General features: G+C 57.5%; 1 protein-coding gene across 2 annotated transcripts; it reads left to right on the top strand.

The window, feature by feature from the left end:
* The first annotated feature begins 379 nt into the window (after positions 1–379).
* On the top strand, positions 380–21,538 carry TP53INP2 (tumor protein p53 inducible nuclear protein 2). Of its 2 annotated transcripts, none has more exons than XM_059480673.1 (4): positions 380–554; positions 10,330–10,658; positions 13,871–14,000; positions 15,595–21,538. In XM_059480673.1, exons 2-4 carry the CDS (start codon positions 10,535–10,537, stop codon positions 15,845–15,847), a joined length of 507 nt encoding a protein of 168 aa, XP_059336656.1. In that variant the 5' UTR covers positions 380–554; positions 10,330–10,534; the 3' UTR covers positions 15,848–21,538. The 2 variants fall into 2 exon arrangements, with proteins under 2 accessions (XP_059336656.1, XP_059336655.1); XM_059480672.1 differs by having other exon boundaries at positions 13,691–14,000.
* The last annotated feature ends 1,230 nt before the right edge of the window (positions 21,539–22,768 follow it).

Genomic DNA, 22,768 nt, shown 5'->3' with positions numbered 1-22,768 from the left:
TTTTTTTTTCAGTGGCTTCAGGTCTTCATTTCCGTCCATCTGCCTCCTCCCGTTCCCGTTGGATCTCGGTGCCGGAGCTCCCCTCTTCCCCTGCACCGCCGGGGGCTCAGCCCTTCCCCTCTGCCCCAGCACTCCGGCGCTCTGCAGCCTTTCCCTTTTCCCCGGGAGTCCCCAGCCCCTCGCCGCCGCCTGCCCGGGGCTCTGCCGCCCCTTGCCCCGAGGAACCGGCCCGGCCCGGCCCGGCCTCGCCCGCCCGCATCCCCCGAGACCCCGCTCCCCTCACGGGACCCCCGGCCCCGCCCTCGCTGCGCCCGCTCCCATTGGCTGCGGCCCCGGGGGGCGGGGCCGCTTTGTGACGTCACGATCAGCTGTCGGAAGGTGCCGATTTGTGCGGGGGAGCGGCGCGCGCTGGGCAGAACGGCGGGGTCCGCACTGGCACCGGGACGGGCACGGATACCGACACACAGCGGCACCGGGACACAGCACCGGGACACACACACACACCGCACCGGCACCAGCTCAGCGCCTGCCGCCGCCCGGGACACGCAGGGCCGGTGAGTGCCCGCGGGACGGGGTCAGGGTCGGGGCCGGGCCGGGGCTTTGCGGGCCCGCACGGCCCGGGCGGGGAGCGCCCGGCGGGGGCGGCCCGGGACCCCTCGGCTGCGCCCCCCCCGCGCCCGTTGTTTGTTTCTTCTTCACCGGATTAAGATTGGCGGTCGTTCCCCGCTGCCATTGGCTGCGCTGCGGTGACGTTGCCTCATTTGCATTTGACATTGAGACGTCAGAGCGCTCCCCCCGTGTCCCGCCGTGACCCCCGCGCCGGGGCCAGGCTGGCACCGGGCATTGCCCGCCGTGGGCACGCGGGGCTGCCCCGGGCCCGCCGCTGTGGGGCTTTTCTCGGCAGGAAGCGGGCATGTGGCTCCCCCCGTGATGTTTAGACGCGCTCTGGGTGCGAAACGTGGCGGTTTGGAAAAGGAATGTGAAAATATAAATATAAGTGTGTGTCAATGTATGAAATATGTCATGGAATCACAGAATGAGTCGGTTTGGGTGTGACCTTCAAAATCATCTCGTTCCAACCCCCTGCGGGGGGGTGTCCTGGGAGGGACACCTTCCTATTCTGTATGTTATATACTGTATAAAATACAGCATATATAGTATACTGTATGAAATAAATTTGTGTAAAGAATGTAAATAGATGTAAATCTCTAACACAAAGTATTATCTATTTAACTTATTTACAGGAAATCCTTGGTGCTTTGGATTTAGATCCCTCTGTCTTTAGATGTCGATTGTCTTTGTAAATCCCCCAGGTTTTATGAGATTCAGGTGCTTTGATGTTTTTGTGGAGTTTGGTTGTGCTGCCCGGGCAGGGGCTGTGTGTGGAAAGGGAGGTGCTGGCAGTGCTTGGCCGAGGTTTGTGCCATGGGGCAACTCCCCCACATCCCAGGATGGACCCCGAGGTACCAAACACTGCATCTCCCTCTGCTTTTGCTGTTCTAAGGGCACCTCCTTTGGGACAGCTCACAAAAGTCATAAATTCTAAAAGGGCCGCTTTCCTCTGGATTTCATGTCTCTCACCTCAGCTTGACTGAGCCTGGCAGGCCCTGGAAACTAATCCTGCTTCTATCTAGGGGGACTCATTGTGGAAAAACTTGGACTTTGTGGAGTGTAAAAGCAGGTTAAAAAGGGCATTTTTGGTCTTGTAATTCTTTTATGCACATAAACATACATATTTGTACAGGGGAGCTACAGCCCTGCTGACAGCACCTGAGCAAAGAGACTGGCACCCTGGCACCCCAAAATAGTGGATTAAACCCCCTTGAGCCCAGCAATAGCCAGTGCTGAAGCAGCACCAACGAGGGCTGAGCTGGGCAGGTGCCAAGTGCTGTTGCTTGTTTGGCCAAGGTTTTGCTGGGGTAGGAAACAATCCCAGAAACCCTCCCAGAAACAGGTGTTGGGCTCTGGTACAGGACTGTGCTGGACCTCCTTTCCCACCAGACTTAATCTACAGAGTGCCAAGAACTGTGTTGTTTTTCTCTAAAATAAATCTTTCCTCTCATTTTACATTTCCTCCCCCCAAAATACCCCCCCTTCTCCCCCCTCAAACAACAAACCTACCACAAAAAGAGACAAAAGCTGTCTGCTGTAGCTCACTGCCACTGTTGGGAACTTGTTGCGTCAAACTGCTGCTTATCTGCATGAACAAAAAAGGAAAAACAGAAAAGTTTTCCCCCAGGTAATAAAATGGTAACACCTGCTTGTAATTAGGCTGGAAAACCCTGTGACACAACCTTGTATCTGAGGGGTTTTTAATGCTGATTGCACAGTGAGGGAGCCCTGAGCGGCCTTGGGGGAGCTGCAGGAGCTCGGGGTTCCTGTGCAAGTGCAGTGCTCCAGGGTCTGTTCAGGTCCGTGGTTTGGGGAGGGTGCGAGGCTGGGCTGCTCCCCTGCCTCCCTCCCTCCCGGTGTGCAGCTCCTCGGGATGCTTCACTCCTCGGGATGCTTCACTCAGCGCATCCCAGAGAGGAAAGCTCTAAAATTTCATAGCGTGGCTCATGGCAAATCTAAAATTTCCAAGATCCTGCCAGCCCCTGGCAGATTTGCCAGGACTGTGTGTGTTGATATCTAGCAGCACGAGGTCACATTTGCCCTTGGGGTAAGGACCTTCGTGCAGCAGTGACAGAGGAGCTGCTGTGAGTGCAGAGAGCAGCTCCAGGAGAAACATCTCCTCATCCTGCAATGTCCCCTCCTTCAGGCAGGATCTGGAGGAGCATGTGGGAGCTCTAGTCCCTGTTGAGACCTTGGACTGGCTGAGGAAAGCGCTTCAGGTTCTATCTTGGTCTGCCATTGATAAGAAGAGTGTCATGATGAAGAGTTTTTTGGGATTTTTCAAACTGCTCTCTGCCTTCCTCCCCTGATCTGCCATGGAAGAGGCTCTGGCTCAGCCTCTGTTTTGCTGGAATCAGTCTGTCCGTGCTGGCAGCACCTCGGGGTGCAGCTCTGCCCTGTGCCCAGGGCTCCCCCAAGGCAATCCATCAGTGGGATCAGCTGGACCTGGAGCACAGTGATTGTGGGACCTAACTCAGCGTTAATTCAGCCCCACCAAGCTGTGCCAGGCAGGTCCCTGCCAGCTCTGGTCCCTCCTTGTTGGGGAGTGCCGGGGACAGCCCAGGGATGATTCACTGGGCATTTCTGGGCTGATGAGCTGAGCTCCCCTGGGCTGCCCAGCTGCCGGGTCTCCTTCTGCGTTATGTGCTTCTGTGCCAGGTTTACTATTTTCCTGCAAGCAGCACAGCGAGCCTTCGAAACGCTTGTCTAATTTAGGTGAAATGAGTTGAGGATCCCATTTCCCCAGTGGGTTGGAGGAAGGCACCACGTTTGTACCCTGCCTCCTGCCGGGCTGGCTGCAGGGTGTTCTTAGCTGTGCCGAGCAAGGGCCGCTCCGCTCCGCCCTGCCAGCAGCATCCCTCCCTCCGCCGGGTATTTATGGAAACTTTGGGAGCCCGGTGCCATTTCCAAGGGGAGTTGCTGTTTCCTTGCCCGCTGGGACTCGTGCGAGCCGCCGGGCGCTGCAGGTCCCGGCCCGAGCTCCCTGCCCGAGCTCCTGCCCGAGCTCCTGCCCCGAGCTCCTGCCCGAGCTCCTGCCCCGAGCTCCTGCCCCGAGCTCCTGCCCGAGCTCCCTGCCCGAGCTCCTGCCCCGAGCTCCTGCCCGAGCTCCCTGCCCGAGCTCCTGCCCCGAGCTCCTGCCCCGAGCTCCCTGCCCGAGCTCCCTGCCCGAGCTCCTGCCCCGAGCTCCTGCCCCGAGCTCCCCGCACCTCCCGGGCCCTGCTGCCCTCCTGCTCCCTGTTCGCAGCTCCCGGTTATTTGCAGCCACGGTGACTCACAAAACTAATTATTGTGTCGAGGCTGCTGAAGGGCAAAAAAAAACTTGATGCATTGTGGTTCCCTTACTTCCATTTTAAATTGAATATTTTTAATACCTTCTGGCTTGCTGTGAAATGCTGTTGGACTTTCTGGAAGGATTCTGATGGGCATAATTCCCTTAGAAACTTGAGTGTCCCTGGTGGGCTGTGCCCTTGTGCTGGCAGTGCCTGGTTTGCAGAGCCTGGGGAGGATGGTAGCTGTCCCGTGGTGGTGCCCCAGTTCTGGCAGGGCACAGGGGCTCAGTGGGTGCATTCTGGGCAGCTCAGCCCCAGCGGTGTGGCACAGAGGCAGTCAGTCCCCTTGTGTCCTGAGCAGGGACACCTGGGACACACCTCCCCTGCAGATGTGGGGCACCTGCAGACACAGGAGGGCTGAGAGAAGGGACCTGAGAGGAAGAGAAGGCATCTCCTGGTCCAGACTGGCTCTGTGGGCACCGCCTCTGCCTGGTGACCAGGCACAGATTGTTCTCAGTCCCCTGTCAGGGACACAATCGGGTCCCTCCTGTGCTGCAGCTCCCATTGAGGCTGCCAGCCCTCCATGCCCTGGTGTAAATGGGGAAAATGTTTGCTGCAGGGAAAGCACAGGCACTCCAGATACCTGGATAAACTTCAGGGCTTGATCTGCTGCTGGCTGCTCCAGAGAGAAGTGCTTGGAGCGTGCAGGGATGGAGGTGGCACATGGCCATCTCACTGGGCAGGAGCTGGCCAAGGAGTCTCTGGTCTTGTGAAGGGCTGGGAGGTCACCCAAGCCCTCTGCAATGAGCTGATGGATGAGCTTGGTGGCTGCCAGGGAGGGCCTGGAGGGTCTCCTAGGCCAGGAGCTGCTCCTTTCTATGGGGGTGGGAGAGTGCAGACTCACAGGGTGCTTGGGGTTGGGAGGGACCTTACAGAGCATCTCATTCCACCCCTGCCATGGCAGGGACACCTCCCACTGTCCCAGGGTGCTCCAAACCCATCCAGCCTTGGGCACTGCCGGGGATCCAGGGGCAGCCACAGCTGCTCTGGGCACCCTGTGCCAGGGCCTGCCCACCCTCACAGGGAGGAATTCCTTTCCAATATCCCACCTAACCCTGCCCTCTGGCAATGGGAATCCATTCCCTGTGTCCTGTCCCTCCATCCTGTGTCCCCAGTCCCTCTCCAGCCCTCCTGGAGCCCCTTCAGGCCCTGGGAGGGGCTCAAGGTCTCCCTGGAGCCTCCTCTCCTGCAGATGAGCACCCCAGCTCTGCCAGCCTGTCCCAGAGCAGAGGGCTCCAGCCCTTGGAGCATCTTTGTGGCCTCTCCTGGACTCACTGCAGCAGCTCCACATCCTTCTGATGCTGGGTCCCCAGGGCTGGGGCAGCTCTGCAGGTGGGGTCTCACCTGGGTGGGCAGAGGGGCAGAATCCCCCCTGACCTCTGCCCACGCTGTGGTCAGCCCAGGGCAGGGTTGGTTCCTGGGCTGCCAGTGCCCATGGCCGGGTCACATCCAGTTTGTCACCAGCAGCACCCCCAAGTCCTTGTCCCAGGGCTGCTCCCCACACAGCCATTCCCAGCCTGTGCTGGTGCTGGGGCTGACCCAGGTGCAGGACCTTGCCCTTGGCCTGGCTGAGCTCCATGAGGTTCATGTGAGCTCCCCCAGCCTACCCAGGACCCTCTGGGTGCCCCAACCCCTGAGCTGACTGCCCCACACAGCTCAGTGCCAGCCCCACAGCTGCTGACAGCTCTGGAGCTTCATCCTGCTGCTTCAGCCTGAGGTTTTCAGAGACAGGGTAAAGTGGGGGGGAGGATTAGTGCTAATTTTGGCCCTTGCCTGCATTTTGGCCTCAATCCTGCCTTCACCCTGCAGGTTTGGTTCTGAAAGCTTTGCCAGGAGCTTCCTGCAGCTCCCTGGGCACCACCATGGGGCAGGTCCTGCCATTGTAGCCCACCTGTAGCACAGTCTCTTGCAGCCCCCACATTCCCTGGCTTGGGGAGGGTGACAGCTGGAGATTTACTTGAATTCTTTGGGGAATGATCCTTTAAAATGATCCATTTCAAGTTTTGCTCTTAGGGAAGCTTTTAATTCTCTCCCACTTCCTCCACAGCTATGGCAGCTGCCTGTGAGCCCCTGTGCCTTAACTTAAGAAGTTACGTTTGGGAGAGAGGACAGTCAAAAATAATGGTGTCTGTTGTGTCCTCAGAAAAAACAAATTACCCCTGGGTTGTGGTGGACCTGAGGAATCCAGGTACCTCACTTCCCTTCCTGTGATTTTCCGGGGAGCAGTCCCTAAGCAGGCAGGTGCTCTGAGCTGTTCCTGGGGGAGCAGCTTTCCTGCTGTCCTGTGAAAACTTTTATCATCATTTAACAAAGGAAAACTAAAATATAATCATTTAACAAAGGAAAACGAAAAGGTTTTGACCGTGTCCGTGGCCATTTGACCTTGAGCTTGCTGGAGGGTGAGCCCCCAGCAGGGGCTCCCAGAGCCAAGGCTGCAGAGCATGGGAAGCCCTCGGTGCAGCCAGACATTCCAGGCTGTTTTAGGGACAATCCCTGCCTGCCCCAGCCCTGCCCTGTGCTGCCTGCTTGGGAGCTTTTCTGGGTGACCCTGCCCTGGCAGCCAAACTGGGGCCACTCTCTGCCCCTGTCCCTGTGTGCCAGACCTTGTCCCCAGCTCTGCTGTTGGGTGACATCCAGATCTGGGCAGGGACAAGAATGACACTGAGAGCAGTGCCAGTGTCCTCCTGGTGTGGTGGGCTTGGGCACAGCACAGGGGACCCTGCTGTCCCCAGCCCCACTGTGTCACCCTGAGGACCTCCCTGCTGGCACTGGGCTCAGCTTTGGCTCAGTCCTTCTGCCAGCCTGGCACTGCCCCAGCTCAATGAGCACATGAGCCATGAGCCCACTGCTGGCCTCACACTGAGCCACAGGGACTGACCCCTGTGACCCCCTGTGACCCCTGTGCCTGCCCCAGCCTGTCCTGCCCGGGCACCTGGGGAGCACAAACAGTGGGAGACTCTGGGACATCACCAGCAGGAGCCTGGGGGCTGTGGAGTTTCTGCCACATTTAGATATTTAATAAACATCTGAAATAATGAATATTCATGTCATATTAAAAGGTGTTTGCTGCCTAGGTGAGTGCTCAGGCAGGTGCCAGGTTTCCAGGCTGGGCTGGTGCTGAGGCCACCCCACCCTCGGGGCTGCCAGGGTGGCCTTTGCCAGTCTGAGCTGGTCCTGGGGCAAGTGGGCATCCTGTGAGCTGGGAGTGGAGCACACCAGTGTGCAGCCAGGGCCCAGCTGGGCACCAGCCCCTCTGTGGGGTGTTCCCTGACTTACCTGGATGTGCTTTGGTGATCCAGGGGCAGGGGGTGTCTGGCTGATTTCACGGATGGCACTGCAGGGTCCCAGCGTGGCCCTGGGGGATGTGGGCTCAGAGAAACCACTCTGCCATGTCTCAGTGCCCAACTCAGTGCCTGCAGGGAAGCCAGGAACCCTCTCAGGACACAGAGCAGAGACCCCTCCTGTTGCAGACATCTTTTCTGAAAAATCCTTTCCTTAGGATTTTTCCTCCTGAGAAGCTGAGAGGCCTCAGGAACAAAATGCAAGCAATGATTATCTGCTGCTGTGGAATGCAACAGGTGCATCTGTGATTGGTCTCATGTGCTTGTTTGTAATTAATGCCCAATCACAGTCAGCTGGCTCGGACAAGCCTTTGTTATCATTCCTTTTTATTATTAGCCAGCCTTCTGATGAGAACCTTTTCTTCTATTCTTTTAGTATAGTTTTAATATAATATATACCATAAAGTAATAAATCAAGCCTTCAGAAACATGGAGTCAGATCCCCATCTCTGCCCTCATCCAAGAACCCCTGTGAACACCGTCACATCCTCCCTGACTCCTGTTCCTCCTGGTGAGTCTCCACAAGCCTCAGCTGAGCCATCCCCGAGTGGGTGGGGAGCTGGGCTGGAGCCCTGAGCTCTGCAGGGGCAGGGCTGTGGCTCATGGGCTGCCTTGTGCCCCTGGGGCAATGGGAGTCACCAGGACCTGCTCTGGGGACAGGTGGTGTCTCCCTGCTGCCCTGCCATGCCAGGGAGGGGGAGCTGGCTGTGCCAGGGCTGCCTCATGCTCCATCACTGCCTTCTGCAGCTGGAGGTGTCTGAGAGCGGAGCCCTGAGCTCCAGGGGATCCCAGCCCTGGGGAAGGCTCCTTTGGTTCCTCATTTTCTGTGTTGTAGAGCAGATGTTGCTCCTCCCAAGGCACCTGAGAGACTACAAAAGGCATTTCCATCCCATGAAGGAATGAGTGCCTGAGTCCCAGAACTGCAGTGCTTGGCAGGGTGCTGGGACTGGGGGGGCAGCAGGGCTGAGCAAGGACTTCTCCTGCTGGAGGGCTGGGGTGTGCATGGGCACGTGGTGCCCCTGTACCCTTCCCGTGCCACACTGCCTGCAGCACATGGACTTTCCCTGGGTGCAGCATCCCTCGAGCTCCATGGCCCCTTGGTCCTGACCTGGGCTTTGCCATGAGGTGGGGATTGACCCTTTCAATGCACCCACCTCAGTGTGCCAAGCATGGCAGCACCCAGCTGTCCCTCTCACTGCACTGAGCTCCTGCTGGCATTTCGTGGCCTTTTCATGCCCTTTTAATGTCTCTGGACCAAGAGGCACACAAATAACACACAAATAATACTCTGCACCTTCTGGCTGCCCCTCCTGTGCCTTGCCAGGAGCTTGGCAGACATCAATGAAACGAATGAGTGCTGAGCTCCCCCCACACTGGAGAGAGTATGCTTTCCCAGGTGTGAAAAACGCCAATCACTTGTTTTTAAAATTTTAAAAGTTTAATAGTAATAAAATGGTTATAAAAATAGTAATACAATGAGAGTAATAATTATTTGGACAATTTGAATTAGGACATTATGAGACAATAGAAACAAAGAGTTATGGACAGTCTGGGTATCTCTTTCTGGGCAGCACAAGCCCGAAAAAGGCCCCACGTTAACAAAGGATTAATCCTTAAAAGCAACAGCCTGTTGCATATTCATACACCTCATACATGATGCATAAATTCCATTCAAACATAGGATTCTGTCTGGTCAGTGTCAGCTTCTTCCTCTGAATCCTGACAACGCCTTCGAGGTGGGAAGAAGTTTGTTTCTTCTGATAGAGGGCAATAAATTCTTTTTCTCTGAAAGATTTGGGTGTCCTGTGGCTGCCATCTCGCTGTGATTTCTTTCTTTAGAAAAAGTATCTTACATAGCATAGTTTCTATTTTAACATTTTTTATAACTTAAAACTATATTTAGCACACTACTTAAGAGAATTAATACAGCATAACTTTCTAACACAACACATATAATATTCACTTTAATATTTGCAAAAAGCCAGTCATAAAATTGGCATTGTTCACACCAGGCATAAAACAGTGATGAGCTGAGCAGAGGGGAAGCAGAGACCCACAAAGGGCTGGGATGAGAGGCTGGGTGTGAACAACAGTGTGTGCTGGCAGCCCAGAGAGGCAGCAGCATCCTGGGCTTGTCCCCACAGGGGGGGCAGCAGATGGGGGGGATTCTGCCCCTCTGCCCACCCAGGTGAGACCCCACCTGCAGAGCTGCCCCAGCCCTGGGGACCCAGCACCAGAAGGATGTGGAGCTGCTGCAGTGAGTCCAGGAGAGGCCACAAAGATGCTCCAAGGGCTGGAGCCTGTCAGGTCTGGAGCCTGACTGGGAGAGCTGAGAGTGCTCACCTGGAGGAGGCTCTAGGGGGACCTTGGAGCTCCTTCCAGTGCCTAAAGGGGCTCTGAGAGATCTGGAAAGGGACTTGGGAAAAGGGACTGGAGTGACAGGACACAGGGAATGGCTTCCTACTGCAAGAGGCAGGGTTAGATGGGATATTGGAAAGGAATTGTTCCCTGTGAGGGTGGGCAGGCCCTGGCACAGGGTGCCCAGAGCAGCTGTGGCTGCCCCTGGATCCCTGGCAGTGCCCAAGGCCAGGCTGGATGGGTTTGGAGCAGCCTGGGACAGTGGGAGGTGTCCCTGCCATGGCAGGGGGTGGGATGAGATGGGACTTCAAGGTCCCTCCCAGTCCAAACCCGTCTGGGATTCTGTGACAGTGCTGTCCTCGTCCTGCCTGCTGCCAGGAGCTTGGCATGTTTGCCTGACCTAGGGCCACTGTGTGCTCTGTCCCTGCCAGCTCCTGGGCCTGGGTCTCCTGGGACACCCCAGCCATGAGGATGGGGCCACAATGAGGGGCTTGGCGCAGGTGGGGGCTGCAGGGCACAGGCACCCAGGGCTGCTTCAGGTACAGCACCAGCTGGGACAGCCATGGCACAGATCGGTGCCAGGGGCACCTTTTGCTGTCCCCTTGAGCCCGCCTGAGCCCCTGGGACGCAGGAGGGCCACACTGCCAGCCTGTTTTAATGTGCTGTTCCTTTTTCTCTCCCTGTTCCAGGCCTTTGCACTGAAGCCAAGTGAAGCACCTCTCAACTGCACTGCACACTGCTCAGCTGGGATTCCTGTGGCAGCCAAACCTCCCTGTCACTGACACCCCGAGGGCTCTTTCTCCCCTCCCTGCCCATCTCTCCTGTCTGTGCCTGGGAGCTGGTGCTCAGCAGTAGCTCTGTCTCCCTGCCCATCCTGCTGGACTGCTCCCCACCATGTTTCAGCGTCTCACCAGCCTCTTCTTCAGTGACAGCAGCACGCCAGAGGGCCTGGAGGAGCCCAAACCCTTTGTGGAGGAAGAGGAGGAGGAGGATGGCTGGCTCATAATTGATCTTGCAGGTGAGCAAAGCAGCAGAACTGTCTTCCCACAGCCTCTGCTGCACCTTGTCTCTCCAGAGCTGGGCAAATCCTTACATCAGCAGATGAGCTGACACCACATGAGAGCAGCTCTGCCCTTCATTTTCTCTGCCCTGGTCCCCATGCTCTGCCATGGTCACTGCAGCAGCCTCTGACCTGCTCCTCCTTTTCCCTCTCTCAGGGATGGTTCTCAACTTTCTGCCAGTGTGGGAGCAGCATCAGCATCTCCAGCTGGGGCTGCTGCTGCCCAGAGGCCTCCAGGAGCCTCCATGGCAGGAGGGGAGCCTGGCAAGGCAGGGAAATCACCAGAGCTTTGGGGTGATGCTGCCCAGGGGGATCCCAGGCTGGGCAGTGCCATGGCCTGGGCTGAGCTGGGCCCTGGGCAGCAGCCCTGTTCCACTGCTCCAGGAGCAGCCAGGCAAAGCTGCTCCTGCCCTGCCCTGCTGAAAGCACACAGGAGCTGTTCCCCTGTCAGGGATGGGGCTGTCCCCATGGCAGGGCAGGGGGCAGTGGTGCCTGTTCCAGCTGGGCATGTGCCACCAGGGATCTGCCATGCTTGGGTCATTTGAGAGGAGTAAATCTCAGCTTCCAAGGGGGTTGTCTTCCCAAATTGTTCCCACTGTCCATGCCAAGCACAAGGGATTTGACACCAGGTGCCTGTACCTAGAGAGCCCACAGGGCTCCCCATTCCCAGAGCATCCCCAGCCCTGTGTAACACCAAGCAGGCACATTGAATTCCTCCTGTGCAGATCTTCTCCAGCTCTCTTCAGACCTTGGGAGTTTCTGTTGTAGATTGATGACTCAGCCAATTGCAATGATGTTTTTATGACCTTTTCCTTACAAATGCAGCAGCAATCAGAGACAAAGCCTCCTGCCTGTGCAGGAGCTCCTGAGGCTGTGCTCTGCTTTGGTAGCCCCTGGTTGGTTGTGAGGCCCCAGCTCAGGGAGCACAGATGTGTCCTGCAGGTTTAGGAGGAGGAGTTTGTCCTCTCTCTTGCAGGCAGCAGGTCTCTGGGCAGATGTTCCCTGCCTGTTTTTGTTATTCAAGTTGTTCATTAGGGTGTTTTTCCCATATGCAGTGACCTGGAGAAGGGACCAGAGCAGGGACAAGACTGGGATGGGGCACAGGGCCAGCCCCATGTCTGGTGGAGCACTGGAGAGCTGTTGGAGGTGATGGGTGGTGTGGGCATGGGCAGCTGGGGAGGCTTCCCTGTGCTCTGGGCATTCAGGTGCCTGAGCAGGGAGGGTCAGGGCAGTGCCATGGCAGGGGGTTGTTGCAGGGAGGTCCATGGAGCAGTGGGCATGCAGCTGCCACGTGTCAGGGCCAGCTGGCAGCAGCTGCAGCGAGCCTAAGGCATGCCAGGAGGAGCCAGGAGCTTCCCCAGCCAGAGAAATGCCGTGCCCTGATCCCTGGCTCGAGGCTGCAGATGGCTCACGGGACCAGGGCCTGACTCTGGCACAAAGCACTCCCACGTTTTCCCAGGGAAGTGCCTCAGCTCTCGGTGCAGCGCTGGCTTCAGCAGAATGGCACCCTGCTGCCAACTCAGCGGCACTCTGTTCCCACAGCAGCCCCTCAGCACTGGGGGACCAGATTCCTTCAGCTCTATTTCTGGGGCTTGAGTTATACCAACACTCCAAGAACCAAACTGGGAGCCCCATCCTTTCCCTTGGAGCTGTGGGGCAGCAGCTGCTCCCGGCCTGGCTCCCTCCCAGCAGCAGACAGGCAGCCTAGGGAGCCTCAGGATTCAGCCTCAGCCAGCCTGGTCATTGCCCCCTGTGTTGCAAAAGGCACCAGAATTACTCAGACCTCCCTGGAATGTTTCTGAGGCTGCTCCTGCCCCCTTGCTTAGCCTGGCCCTGCTCAGCACCCCGGGAGAAAGCAAAGAGCATTTCCCAGGATGTGGCTGCATCACTGAGGTACTTGAGGATCCCAAAATATTGCTTTGTGACATTAAACCCCACCTTGGCAGAGCACGGGCATGGTGCCCAGGATGCTCTCTGTGCCCTTTGTGGGAGCTCTGCTCCAGCCCAGCTCCCTGCCTGTCCCCAGGCTGACAAACAATCTCCAGCCCGGCATGTCAGCAGCTATTAATAGGCTGATATCCTCTGACTTGGAGAAAGGCATTCTCCTCTTTGGAAGGCCAACTGTGGCCTGTCCTGAGCCCTGGGCTGGGGCATCAGCTGCAGGAGGAGCTGGGGATGCACCGAGCCAGGAATACCCAGCCCCATGCTCGGTTTCTCCACACAAGAACAGTTTCACCTGTGCTTCCTTCTGCTCCTCATCCAGCTGCAGGATCCATGTAGATACTGCAGTGCCTCCCCCCTCACCAGTGCCCTCAAATCCCCCCAATGAGCCTGGCAATGGGTGTGGGCATCCCCACGTTTGGTGCCTGCTCCTGCCCATTGCAGCCCCAGCAATCCCAGCACAGGCAGCCGAGAGCAGCGGCGGCCCGGGTGCTGCTGCCGGGCAGGGGTGAGGAAGGGAAGGCATGGGGGGCTCGGGGGGTGTCAGCCTCTGCATCAGCCACTCAACATTTGGCCTCTAACAGGCTGGAGTTGAAGGCACAGTGAAAACCTTTGCTGAAGAATTTATTCCCATGATTTCTTCCAGAGAAAAGGTGTGGACTGTTTTTGTGCTGTGTGTGCTCGGTTTCCGTGTTTGCGAGTGCTGGGTGGTGTTTGTGAGCACCGGCGTGTCGGCGTTCCCGGCCCGGCCCGGCCCGGCTCAGCTCGAGTGCCATCAGAGCGGGGAAAGCAGCGTTTTTCACTGCCTGAATTCTCCTCTCCTTTTGAGAAGGAAGAAGCCCCTTGCTGCCGTGAACGCTGCGGTGTGGCAGCTCTGTGCCTCGGGCTGTCCCGTGCCGGAGCGGGGGTTCGGCGGGCCCGGTGTGCCGAGTGCCGGCCGTGGGTGTCTCTCGCACTAACGATGCCCCTTTCTCTCCCCCTCCCTCCCTGCCCCGTCCATGGTGTGTGTGTGTCCCCGCTGCCCCGCATGGCTCTGCACCCCGCCCCAGGCAGCCGTGCCCGCCCCGGCCCCGCTCGCCGCGCTCCCGCTGGCGGCCCCGGGCGCTCGGCGCGGCCCCGCCCGGCGCCCCCCGGCCCGGCCCCGCCCCCGGCTGCTGCCCCGGCCCCGGCCGCTCCCTGCTTGATGGACGAGAGTTGGTTTGTCACCCCTCCCCCCTGTTTTACTGCAGAGGAGCCCGGCCCCGACGGCGTGGGGAGCAGCCCCATGGAGGACCTGCTCATCGAGCACCCCAGCATGTCGGTGTACGTGACCAGCACCCTCGAGGTGGACGGGGAGGGCCCCGAGGACGAAGCCGCAGAGTGAGTGCGCTGAGAGAGTGTTGGGGGGCAGCAGCCCCAGCACCCACTGAGGGACCAGCGCTGGTCCTGCCATCCCAAATCCCTGCCCACACCCAGGAATGTTTCACCCACGGACAGAGCGTGGCAGTGGGGGACATCAGTGCCCCACACCCACCTCAGGGAACACTGCATATGTGGCACGGTGCCCCAGCTGTCACCATGCATGGCTGGCAGCCCCCGTGTCCAAAACCCTCTGCCAAGGGGTCTCAGTAGCATATTCGGATGGCCATGGCTGCAGGACACGAGCTTGGCACAGGGACAGGGCTGCATTCGTCTCCCCCGCCCTTAGCAGGGTCTCCTGGCACGGCCACCTCTGCCAAGGCCACTCCTGCCAATGCCAGTGCCACCTGTCACTCGTCCAGGGGGAGTTGCCAGGCAGGGCTTACACCAGGGGTTTGCATAGGCATGGCCCAAGCAAAGCAAGCCCAGTGGGACAGGGCGGCCTTTGGGCACAGTGGCCACTGAAGACCCCCAGGTCCTTCAGGCAGGAGGGTGCTGCGGCCCTCCTCAACCACCTGCCTGTCCCCAGACTGGCCCAGCATGGGGGTGGGTGTCCCACAGCTCTGGGGAGTGGGACACTTCTCCTTGCCCGAAACCGCAGCTCAGCAGTGGGGAAATTAAACAGAAATGCCCCAAATAGCCCCTTTGCCCCCCAGGCCTGTGGGCTGGAGCTCTCCACACCCATTTCTTGGGCCACATCCTGGAGCTCTGTCCTCCCCCAGGGCTGCTCTCCCCTGCCCTGCAGCTCCCAGGGAAAGCCTGGAGTGTGCCCACGCTCAGCCCGACTGCTGCTGGGCAAGCCCTGGCTGCCAGGGGGGTGCCATGGGGTCCCAGCTCTCCCCCAGTCCCAGCCCTCCAACTCCTCCCCTGCAGCTCCTCAGTGGGGCAGGGGAGGAGTAAGAATTTGGGGTGAGCTTTGCTCCAGGCCAGGAAACTGTTCCTGGTTAGGGGCCAGCATTCCTAGTTGGGGGGTGCTATTCTTGGCTAGAGAGCACCATTCTTGGTTAGGTGACACTGGTCTTGCCTAGTGGACACCATTCCTGTCTAGGTGACACCATTCCTTCAGGACCTGTCTCTTTCCCAAGTCACCCTGAGGGCCAGAGCTTGATGTCCAGAGTGGACAGAGTGTTCTGGAGTGCCTCAGTGCTGGAGGGGGCAGAGAAGGGCTAAAGGGAACCTGAGATAGCCAAGGCTCCAGAGGGGTCACTGTGGGACGGAGACAGACCAGGCTAAAGGGGCTCAGACGCAGTGGAGCTCTTGGTGGTGTCTTGATTTTTTCAGGTGTCTCAGAGCCAGCCTTGCTGGGGCATTGCACGCTCGGCGGGCCGTGGGGCCCTGGGGCCCTGGGGCAGGAGGGCCGTGGGGCAGGAGGGCCGTGGGGCCGTAGGGCAGGAGGGCCATGAGGCAGGAGGGCAGGAGGGCCGTGGGGCAGGAGGATGGTGGGGCTGGAGGGCAGGAGGGCCGTGGGGCCGTGGGGCCGGAGGTCGGTGCCCGGTGTCCCCCCCGTGCCGGGCCGGGCCCGGTGCTGACGCCGCTGTCTCCGCTGTCTCCGCAGGGACGCTCCGGAGGCGCGGCCGGAGCCGGCGGTGCCGCAGCGCGGGCGGGCGCTGCCGGTGAAGGCGGCGGCGCTGGACAAGGCGGGACAGGCGCAGCGGGCGCAGCGGGCCCGGCAGCTGGCGGAGCGGCACCGCCTGGCCCAGAAGGCGCTGCAGCGGCAGAACCGGGCCCGGCAGCGCCCGCCCCGCCGCGCCAAGCAGCTCCCGGGGGCCTTCGTCCACCAGCCCTGCCAGCGCCACTGCAATTACTGACCTCGCTCCGCCGCCCAGGGGCTGCCCCGGCCCCGGCCCCGGGAGCGGCCCCCACGGACACCGGGGACACGGCGGCGGCTTCGCTCCGCACCCCGCGCCCGCACGCCTGACCCGCGCTCCTCATCTTCCCCCTGTCCCTTCACCGCGCCCCCGCCCTCGATGCCGGCTGGGCCGCGACCCCGGAGCCGCCGGCATGGAGCCCACGCTGCTCTGCCCAGCGTTCCCGGGGAAATCGGAATTCCCGGTGAAATCACCTGTTCCTGAAATCACCTGTTCCTGAAATCACCCGCTCCCCGTGAAACCCGTCTGTCCTGATAAGCCTGTGACATCAGTGCCTTTCCTCACATCATGACTCCATGTACAGCCTGGCTGGGAGGTCACAGAGACATCGAGCGGGAGTGACAAGAGCAATGAAGCCACAAGATTTGGGATTTTTAGGAAAATCTCATCAACGACACTAAATATTGCTTCCGCCCTGCAAAACCAGCAAACACTCCTCCCCCTCCTTGATTTCTTAGCTACATTTTACCGTGATAAGATAACGCCCCACTGCCAGTCCTGAAGGGGCTTGTGGTTGAAAGTGCTGGTGGAATCTCCATGGCTGGGTCAGCCAGGCAGCTCCTGGTGCCTCACGGTGTTGTTTTTTTTTTAACAACCTTAAAAGGAATCTCAGGAATCAAAGCACCGTCCCAGCGCCGCGCCGGAGCCTTGGCTGCCGTGCCAGGAGGGGTGCCCAGCCTGGGGTGGCATCACCGTGGCTGGGAGTCCCCTCTGAGCAGCCCTTTGGCTCTGGAGCAGTGACTGCCCCGGCCCCAGCTGTGTCCCAGGGGTGCCCCTGTATCTCTGTGTGTGTTTCTCTCTGTTCCTGGACGCTCAGAGGAGGCTCTGTTGAGCGAGGGTCGCTGTCTGCCCGGTGTTTGTCCCCAGCAGGGGACAGGAGGCAGGATCTGCACAGCTTCCCCCAGGTGGCCAAAGCACGTCTGTGGTGGTGGTGAGGAGATGCTGAAGAGGAGGCTGGAGGGAAGAGGCTGAAGTAAGGACAAAGATGGATCTGGGAGCCGCTGCAATGGGTCAGGATGGGGCAGGCCTGAGTGAGAGGATTGCTGTAACAGGTGCTGTGACAGAGGCATCTTCTTTCCCCGCTAAACATGGCATCCTTTCCTTCCATCCCCATGGCCCTCCTGCCCCTTTCCTGTGAAGGGCCAAATTCACTGCTAGGCAATGCTAATTTCTAATGTAAATCCCTGATGGACTCATTTTGCCTTTGGAAGAACATGGTACAGGCTTTTCACTGGCTCCAGCACCAGCTGAGACAGCTTCAAATCCGGCAGAAATTTGCTGATCTCTCCCAGTTTGCTCCTTTTAGGAACTGGTTTTGTATCCTCTGCCCTGGGAAAGTGTCCTGCTCGTGACCACAGCCAGGATTCCCACCCTCTGAGACAAGACTCCCCCACAACACTCCAGAAAATTCTGATTTCACCAGAGGTTCTTCCACTCACCGTGTTGCATCCCTTAATATCAGCTGGGGATCTTGCCTGCAGGAATTGTGGTGAGCCCAAACTGAGACAGCTGATAGTTATTAATTCTTTTAATGAGATTAAAGCCAAAATGAACCTTCTTAGTAGCAACAGCCCCTAGCTCCGGGCCAGGCAGCCTGGGCCATGGCAGCTGCTGCTGCTGCTCCCCTGCAGCATTTACCCTTCTCTGCTCTGCCTCGGCTTTCCCAGAGCTCCATCCCGAGAGGGGAACGGCGAGCCCTCGGCATTGCCCCACAGCCTCTGTCCCTGAGAGCCCCCCGAGATCGCCCTGCAGTGAAGAGATGGCATCTGCTGACTCCAGGGCAGCGTTTACATCCTGGGGCTTCCTGGGCTTCACACTCAATGCCTTTGTTTGCCCTGCAGCGGTGCCTGGGCTGGGCTGGGAGCAGGGCAGGGCAGGGGCTGAGCCCGGCTGTGATGGGGAATTTCCTCTCTGGCCCCAGCACACACCAAGAAGGGCAGAAGCCAAGCACTGTGCAGCGCCCAGCTTGGTCTCACTGCAGATTCTCCTGCTGCCAGTCCCTCTGGAGCACTCCAGAAAGCAGAGGCTGGCTGTGCCCCCCTGCCCCCTCGGCAGCTCCCAGAGGAACAGGCTGGGGCAGCAGTGGCCCCAAGCAGATCCTGCCCTGTCTCACCTGCCAGGCTCTCCTGTGCCTGCCCAGCTGCTGGAGATGGTACCCCAGGAGAAATCCCTTATGGAAATCCTCCCGTGCACCCTTCTCCTTTGCCGTGTGCCTGGGGATTTGTATCAGCCTGGCGCTGCCACCAGCACCCAGCCCCCAGTGCCCATTTCAAACAGGTGACCTTCTTCCTCTGTCCCGGTTTTCAGAAGCAAATTCAAACTCTTTCTGTGCCAGTCTGAGATGTCTTTCATCACTCTGTGCCCAGCCAGCACAGAAGATGAAGCAGGACTATTACCACACTTTATATCCAGAGTATGTTTATAAAATGTTAATAAATTATTAATAATGTTTTCATGAAGATGTTAATCCAGACCCTGAGCCTCTGCTGGGTCAGCAGAGTGCACAAACCACAGCAAATGAGCTCCTGCAAGTCCCCTCTGTTGTTTGCACTCTTGCCATGTATTAACACCTAACAGTCACCTGCCAACCCTTGCCAGGCCACTGTCACCCCCAGTGTCACCCTCCCCTCCCTGTGCTCTGGTCAGCCTGTGCTCTGCAGACCTGCAGGGTTCTGCTCCTGCCCAGCAGCAAGCACAAGGCCTGCCCTGGTCCCAGGCCTCCTGCCCAGTGCTGCCAGAGCAAGAAAATCCTTTTCCACTGAAGTTTTTTGTCTCCTTGAATCTTAAAACAAATGAAAGGTGCTTAAGAACTGAGAACTTCCTGTGTGCGCACCCATTTGCATGTGTAGATATTTCAAAGCCCAGTGTGGGTGTTCTGTAGCTTGTTTTGGGGTTGATTTTTTGGGGGGTTTGTTGGGGATTTGTTTTGCACCCAGTATTTGTGATGCACTGTGTGGTGCTTCCAATGGGAGGGTTCTGGTTTGCAGGGAGCTCTTGAGCTGGTTCTGCTGGGACAGGTGGGGTGAATTTTGCTTTCTTTTCTGTACTCATGTAAGGAGAAACTACAGCATGGACTCAGGGACAAAACAATCTGCTGGGGTCTTTAAAAATGTCCTTTTCCCAGGCTTCTCTGTTAGAATGTGGGGTTTGGTTCTGGGGTGCTGCAGGGATGTGGCTAGGGCAGCACGTGGTGGTGACAGGAGCTGCTCTGACACTCCTGTGTGAAACTGTGGCCATTCCTGGTGGGATCATTCCTGGGCTGCAGCTCCTCTTCATTTGTTCGTGACCTGAAAATTCACCTTTACAGCCAAATGTGGCTGGTCCCTTTTTAACTGGCTTGTGCACAAGCAGGTACAGATTTTCAGCACTGAGCCTCCTGGGGTTTGGGAAGTGCAGCAGGGCTGTGTGTTATGGCCTGACCCACCACATCTCTGGGGTCAGGGGACAGCAGGATGGGGAAGCCATTGAAATGATCACCTGGGACATGGTGATGCAGGCAACTGAAAGAAATTTTTGTGTTTCTTGCAATGAAAGCATAAAAAAGGGCAGAATTCCCAGTGGAGAGGCCTGGGCAAATCCCTGCTCAGTAAATGCCAGCTTTGCTGGGCCGTGTGTCAGTGCTGGGCACTGGGGCAGGCTGGGACAGCGCTCTCAGCAGTGCTGGGCTTTGTGAGACCCCTTCTGCAGGGGGGAATCTCCCCACCCCTGGAGCCCCCGTGGTGCAGGGCTGTTCTCCCAGTAAGATTTGCCTCTGCTTGCCTGGCTCTGCTCTGGCAGAGGAGCAGGATGAGCCCTCAGGGTGTGATGGGACAGGAGGGACAGCCCTGCTGGGGAAATGCCTCCTCCTGGGTTGCACCAGGGCCCCAGGGCTGTGCTGCCTGCACTGGCCAAGCTGTGGCCATGGCACACTCAGGGCCCCTCAGCAGCAGCCACAACAAAGTTCCACACCAAATTCTGGCTCTTGCTTGGCACCACAGGGCTGGAGGGATGCCAAGGGAGTGGGGGCAAAATCCTTCTCATCTGTTGCTCTGAAACTTGCACTCACAAATGCTCTTTCTAAGAAACTCTGCTGCAAAAGCTTGGTCTGGAAGGAAAACAATTCTTTCCATTGGGGTCCACGTTTCCTTCTCATTGTGCAGAACATCAATGCATGGCTCATCCCAAAGATCACTGCTGCAGGAATCTTCTCTCTTTAGGCTTGTTTCTTATCAATAATTTTACATTTACATCATACTAGTACTTTTTCCTCTTTTATTCAGCCCTAATGGGGAGCAAAACACCCCCTTAGATGTCTTACCACACCAGTAAGGAAAAAAAAAAGATTAAAAAATACTCCAGTGAGGTTCTAGGCTTGAGTCCCACAGCTTTGCAGTTGCCCCTCTGGATCAGTATCAATTCCATTGCCCTGCATAAAGTGGAAACTAAACTTCATGTGAATTTATTGAAAAACAAGTGAGTCCCCAAAGATCAAACATCTAATAATTAGGAAGCGGTAGGAAGACATAAGTCACCTCAAGTCAAGAGCAATGGTTCTCAGAAGGCAGCACCAGCCCCACTGCACTGGGAATGGCTGCTGGCAGCCCTTGAGTGTTCCCTGAGTGTCTGGGTTGGAACAGGAGGCCATCCACGTCCAGCTGGTGCCACAGGGACGCTCGAGCCACCAGGGATTGTCAGCTCCACCACTCCCAGCCTCCAGTTTGCTGCTCCTCCTTTGCTGTGTGCACTCAGCAATGGCTGCTGGTGGCAGGAGGGGAGCAGCAGCAGCCCAGTGTCCCCCCAGCTCCTCAGAGCTTCCCCCCAAGCCCTTCTCCACCATGGACTGTGGTGGCCTCCTCAGCACAGCTGATGGCAGGACCAGATCCTGAGGAGGGACATCCTCATCCACCCTGGCAGCAGCTCCCTCCCAGGGCACTGCCACAGGGACAGGAATGGCCTAAAAGGGGCTGATCCCCTCGGGGCTTGTCTTCTTCAAGGTGGAGCTTCCCACCTTCAGACCTGCTCCAAACAAAGTCAGGAACCTCCTCTTGGCCTCAGGGGCTCCATCCCTGTCCCATTGCCATCACTGGAGTGGCTGCCACAGGTTGCCTGGACGTGGCTGTAGGAGCTGGGTGCAGCAGTGGGAGGGCTCTGCCTGCCTGAGGAGTCCCCTCTCTGCTGAGAGATGTCCTCAGCCCCATTGGAGATGCCACCTTCTCCTTGCTGGTCCCCAGGATCCCAGAGCCCTCCCAGCCCTAGGCTCTGGGCAGCTGCCCACGCTTGGCCAGGAGATCTCCCTGCTCCATCTGCCTCCTTTGTGCTTCTTGAAAACCTTTGTCATTGACCCATCACCCTCTCCTGGCAGGAATGAGGATGATGAGGATGAGCAGCTCCATTCAATAGCAAAGGAATTTCTGTGTGATCATCTTTTCAGTTCTGTGCAGAGTGGTGGCACCCAGGTGTGTCCCCTGTCCCTCATTCTGAGCTGACACCTCCCAGGCTGGTGAGTGAGCTGCTTTTCCAACCCCATGTTCTGTACAGGGCTCCAGAGCACAAAAAGAGCTGCAAAGCTTTGACTTTGTTGCAGCTAAACCTGAAAATCCTTCTGCTTTCCACTCTGACCCTATTTCATTGCATGGGGGGGGGGGGGGGGGGGGGAAGATTTTATTCTCTGCAAATGAAGGGGTAAATTCTAAGTGCAGCGCAGTAAATTCTAAGTGTAGCTTAAAATGGGTTGCACAGGGGAGCCCAAAGCTCCTCTGCTCTTTCACATCCACCTCATGTACCCTGGCTGGGGAGCTGTGAGCAGCTCAAGTCTCCCTGAATTGTTATCCTCAGCTTTGTGCTTTGGGGAGCCTGGGGATGGGGGAGCAGCACAAGGTGTAGCAGTGACATTTCCTCTTGTGTCAGAGCTGTCCTTGCACAGAGCACTGCAATATTCTGTGTGTGTGGATCCACCCCTGGTACCTGCTTGTGAAACTCTTGCCCACACGTTGCCCTGCCCCGTGTGGGGCTGACTGACTGTACATGTGCCTTCACCCTTTTTCATGGTTTGGCATCTTTTTTTAACACAATTACAGAACTTGAAAAAAATCACTGAACTGCAGTTACAAGTCCTATGCAAGAGGTGACCAGGGAGTCAGTTTTTGGTATTTCTGTGTTTCTGTGTTGTTTTCAAAGTCACTGTGGGGTTTTTCAGAGAACCCCAACAGAATGAATGCCCCAAAAAGTTTGTTTTGGCATTTTTTTTGTTTTGTTTTGTTTTGTTTTTCCTAAAAAGCATTTAGCATTTTGGATATACTAAATCTCTTAGGCAGCTTTGTAAAGCTCTAAACCCCATTTGCCCCCGGGGCTGTGTTTGGAGAGCGAGCAGGAGCGGGAGCAGGAGCAGCAGGGCGGATGCAGGAGCGCCAGGACAGATGGACAGATGGACAGATGGACAGATGGCTGTTCCGTGGCCGGACAAGGTTGCCTTAAGCCTTCCCTGCAATGCCCCGGAGAGTGCTCGGTGCCCTCCCGCCTCCTGCCTGGGGCTGGCGCAGCCCCCGGGCTGGGAGAAGCGTCAGGAACCCTCCACGTTCCTGCATCCCCTGTGCTGTAGGACTGAGGCCCGTCTGGAACCCAAGCTAAGGAAATCCGTCCTCCTCTGTGTTCCGTGTTCAGTTGGTGTGAGCAGGGTTCGTAGGAAGGGGCGTCTCCTCCTCGTAGGACATTGTGTAAACATTTGCTGTGTGTCGACTGCCTGGGACACATCGTGTAGTGTGCCTGTGTGTGTGTAACCTGGTTTTGGTTGTTAGGTTGTAATGCTGTCTCTTGACTGAAAAAAAAAATCTAATATAAAGAAAAAATCACAAGAAATAAAAAAATATATATTTAAAATCTATT

This window comes from Ammospiza nelsoni, chromosome 12, assembly GCF_027579445.1.
Source record: "Ammospiza nelsoni isolate bAmmNel1 chromosome 12, bAmmNel1.pri, whole genome shotgun sequence".
Taxonomy (NCBI): Eukaryota; Metazoa; Chordata; class Aves; order Passeriformes; family Passerellidae; genus Ammospiza; species Ammospiza nelsoni.
The sequence above is the reverse complement of the archived record's forward strand: the minus strand, read 5'-3'. Positions and strand labels throughout refer to the sequence as shown.

Bases quoted from the DNA above. Each gene is read 5' to 3' on its own strand.
- TP53INP2 (XM_059480672.1), top strand. From the start codon at position 10,535: ATGTTTCAGCGTCTCACCAGCCTCTTCTTCAGTGACAGCAGCACGCCA. The intron at 10,659-13,690 runs GTGAGCAAAGCA...ACCCCGCCCCAG, and splicing joins GCTCATAATTGATCTTGCAG to GCAGCCGTGCCCGCCCCGGC. The intron at 14,001-15,594 runs GTGAGTGCGCTG...CTGTCTCCGCAG, and splicing joins CCCGAGGACGAAGCCGCAGA to GGACGCTCCGGAGGCGCGGC.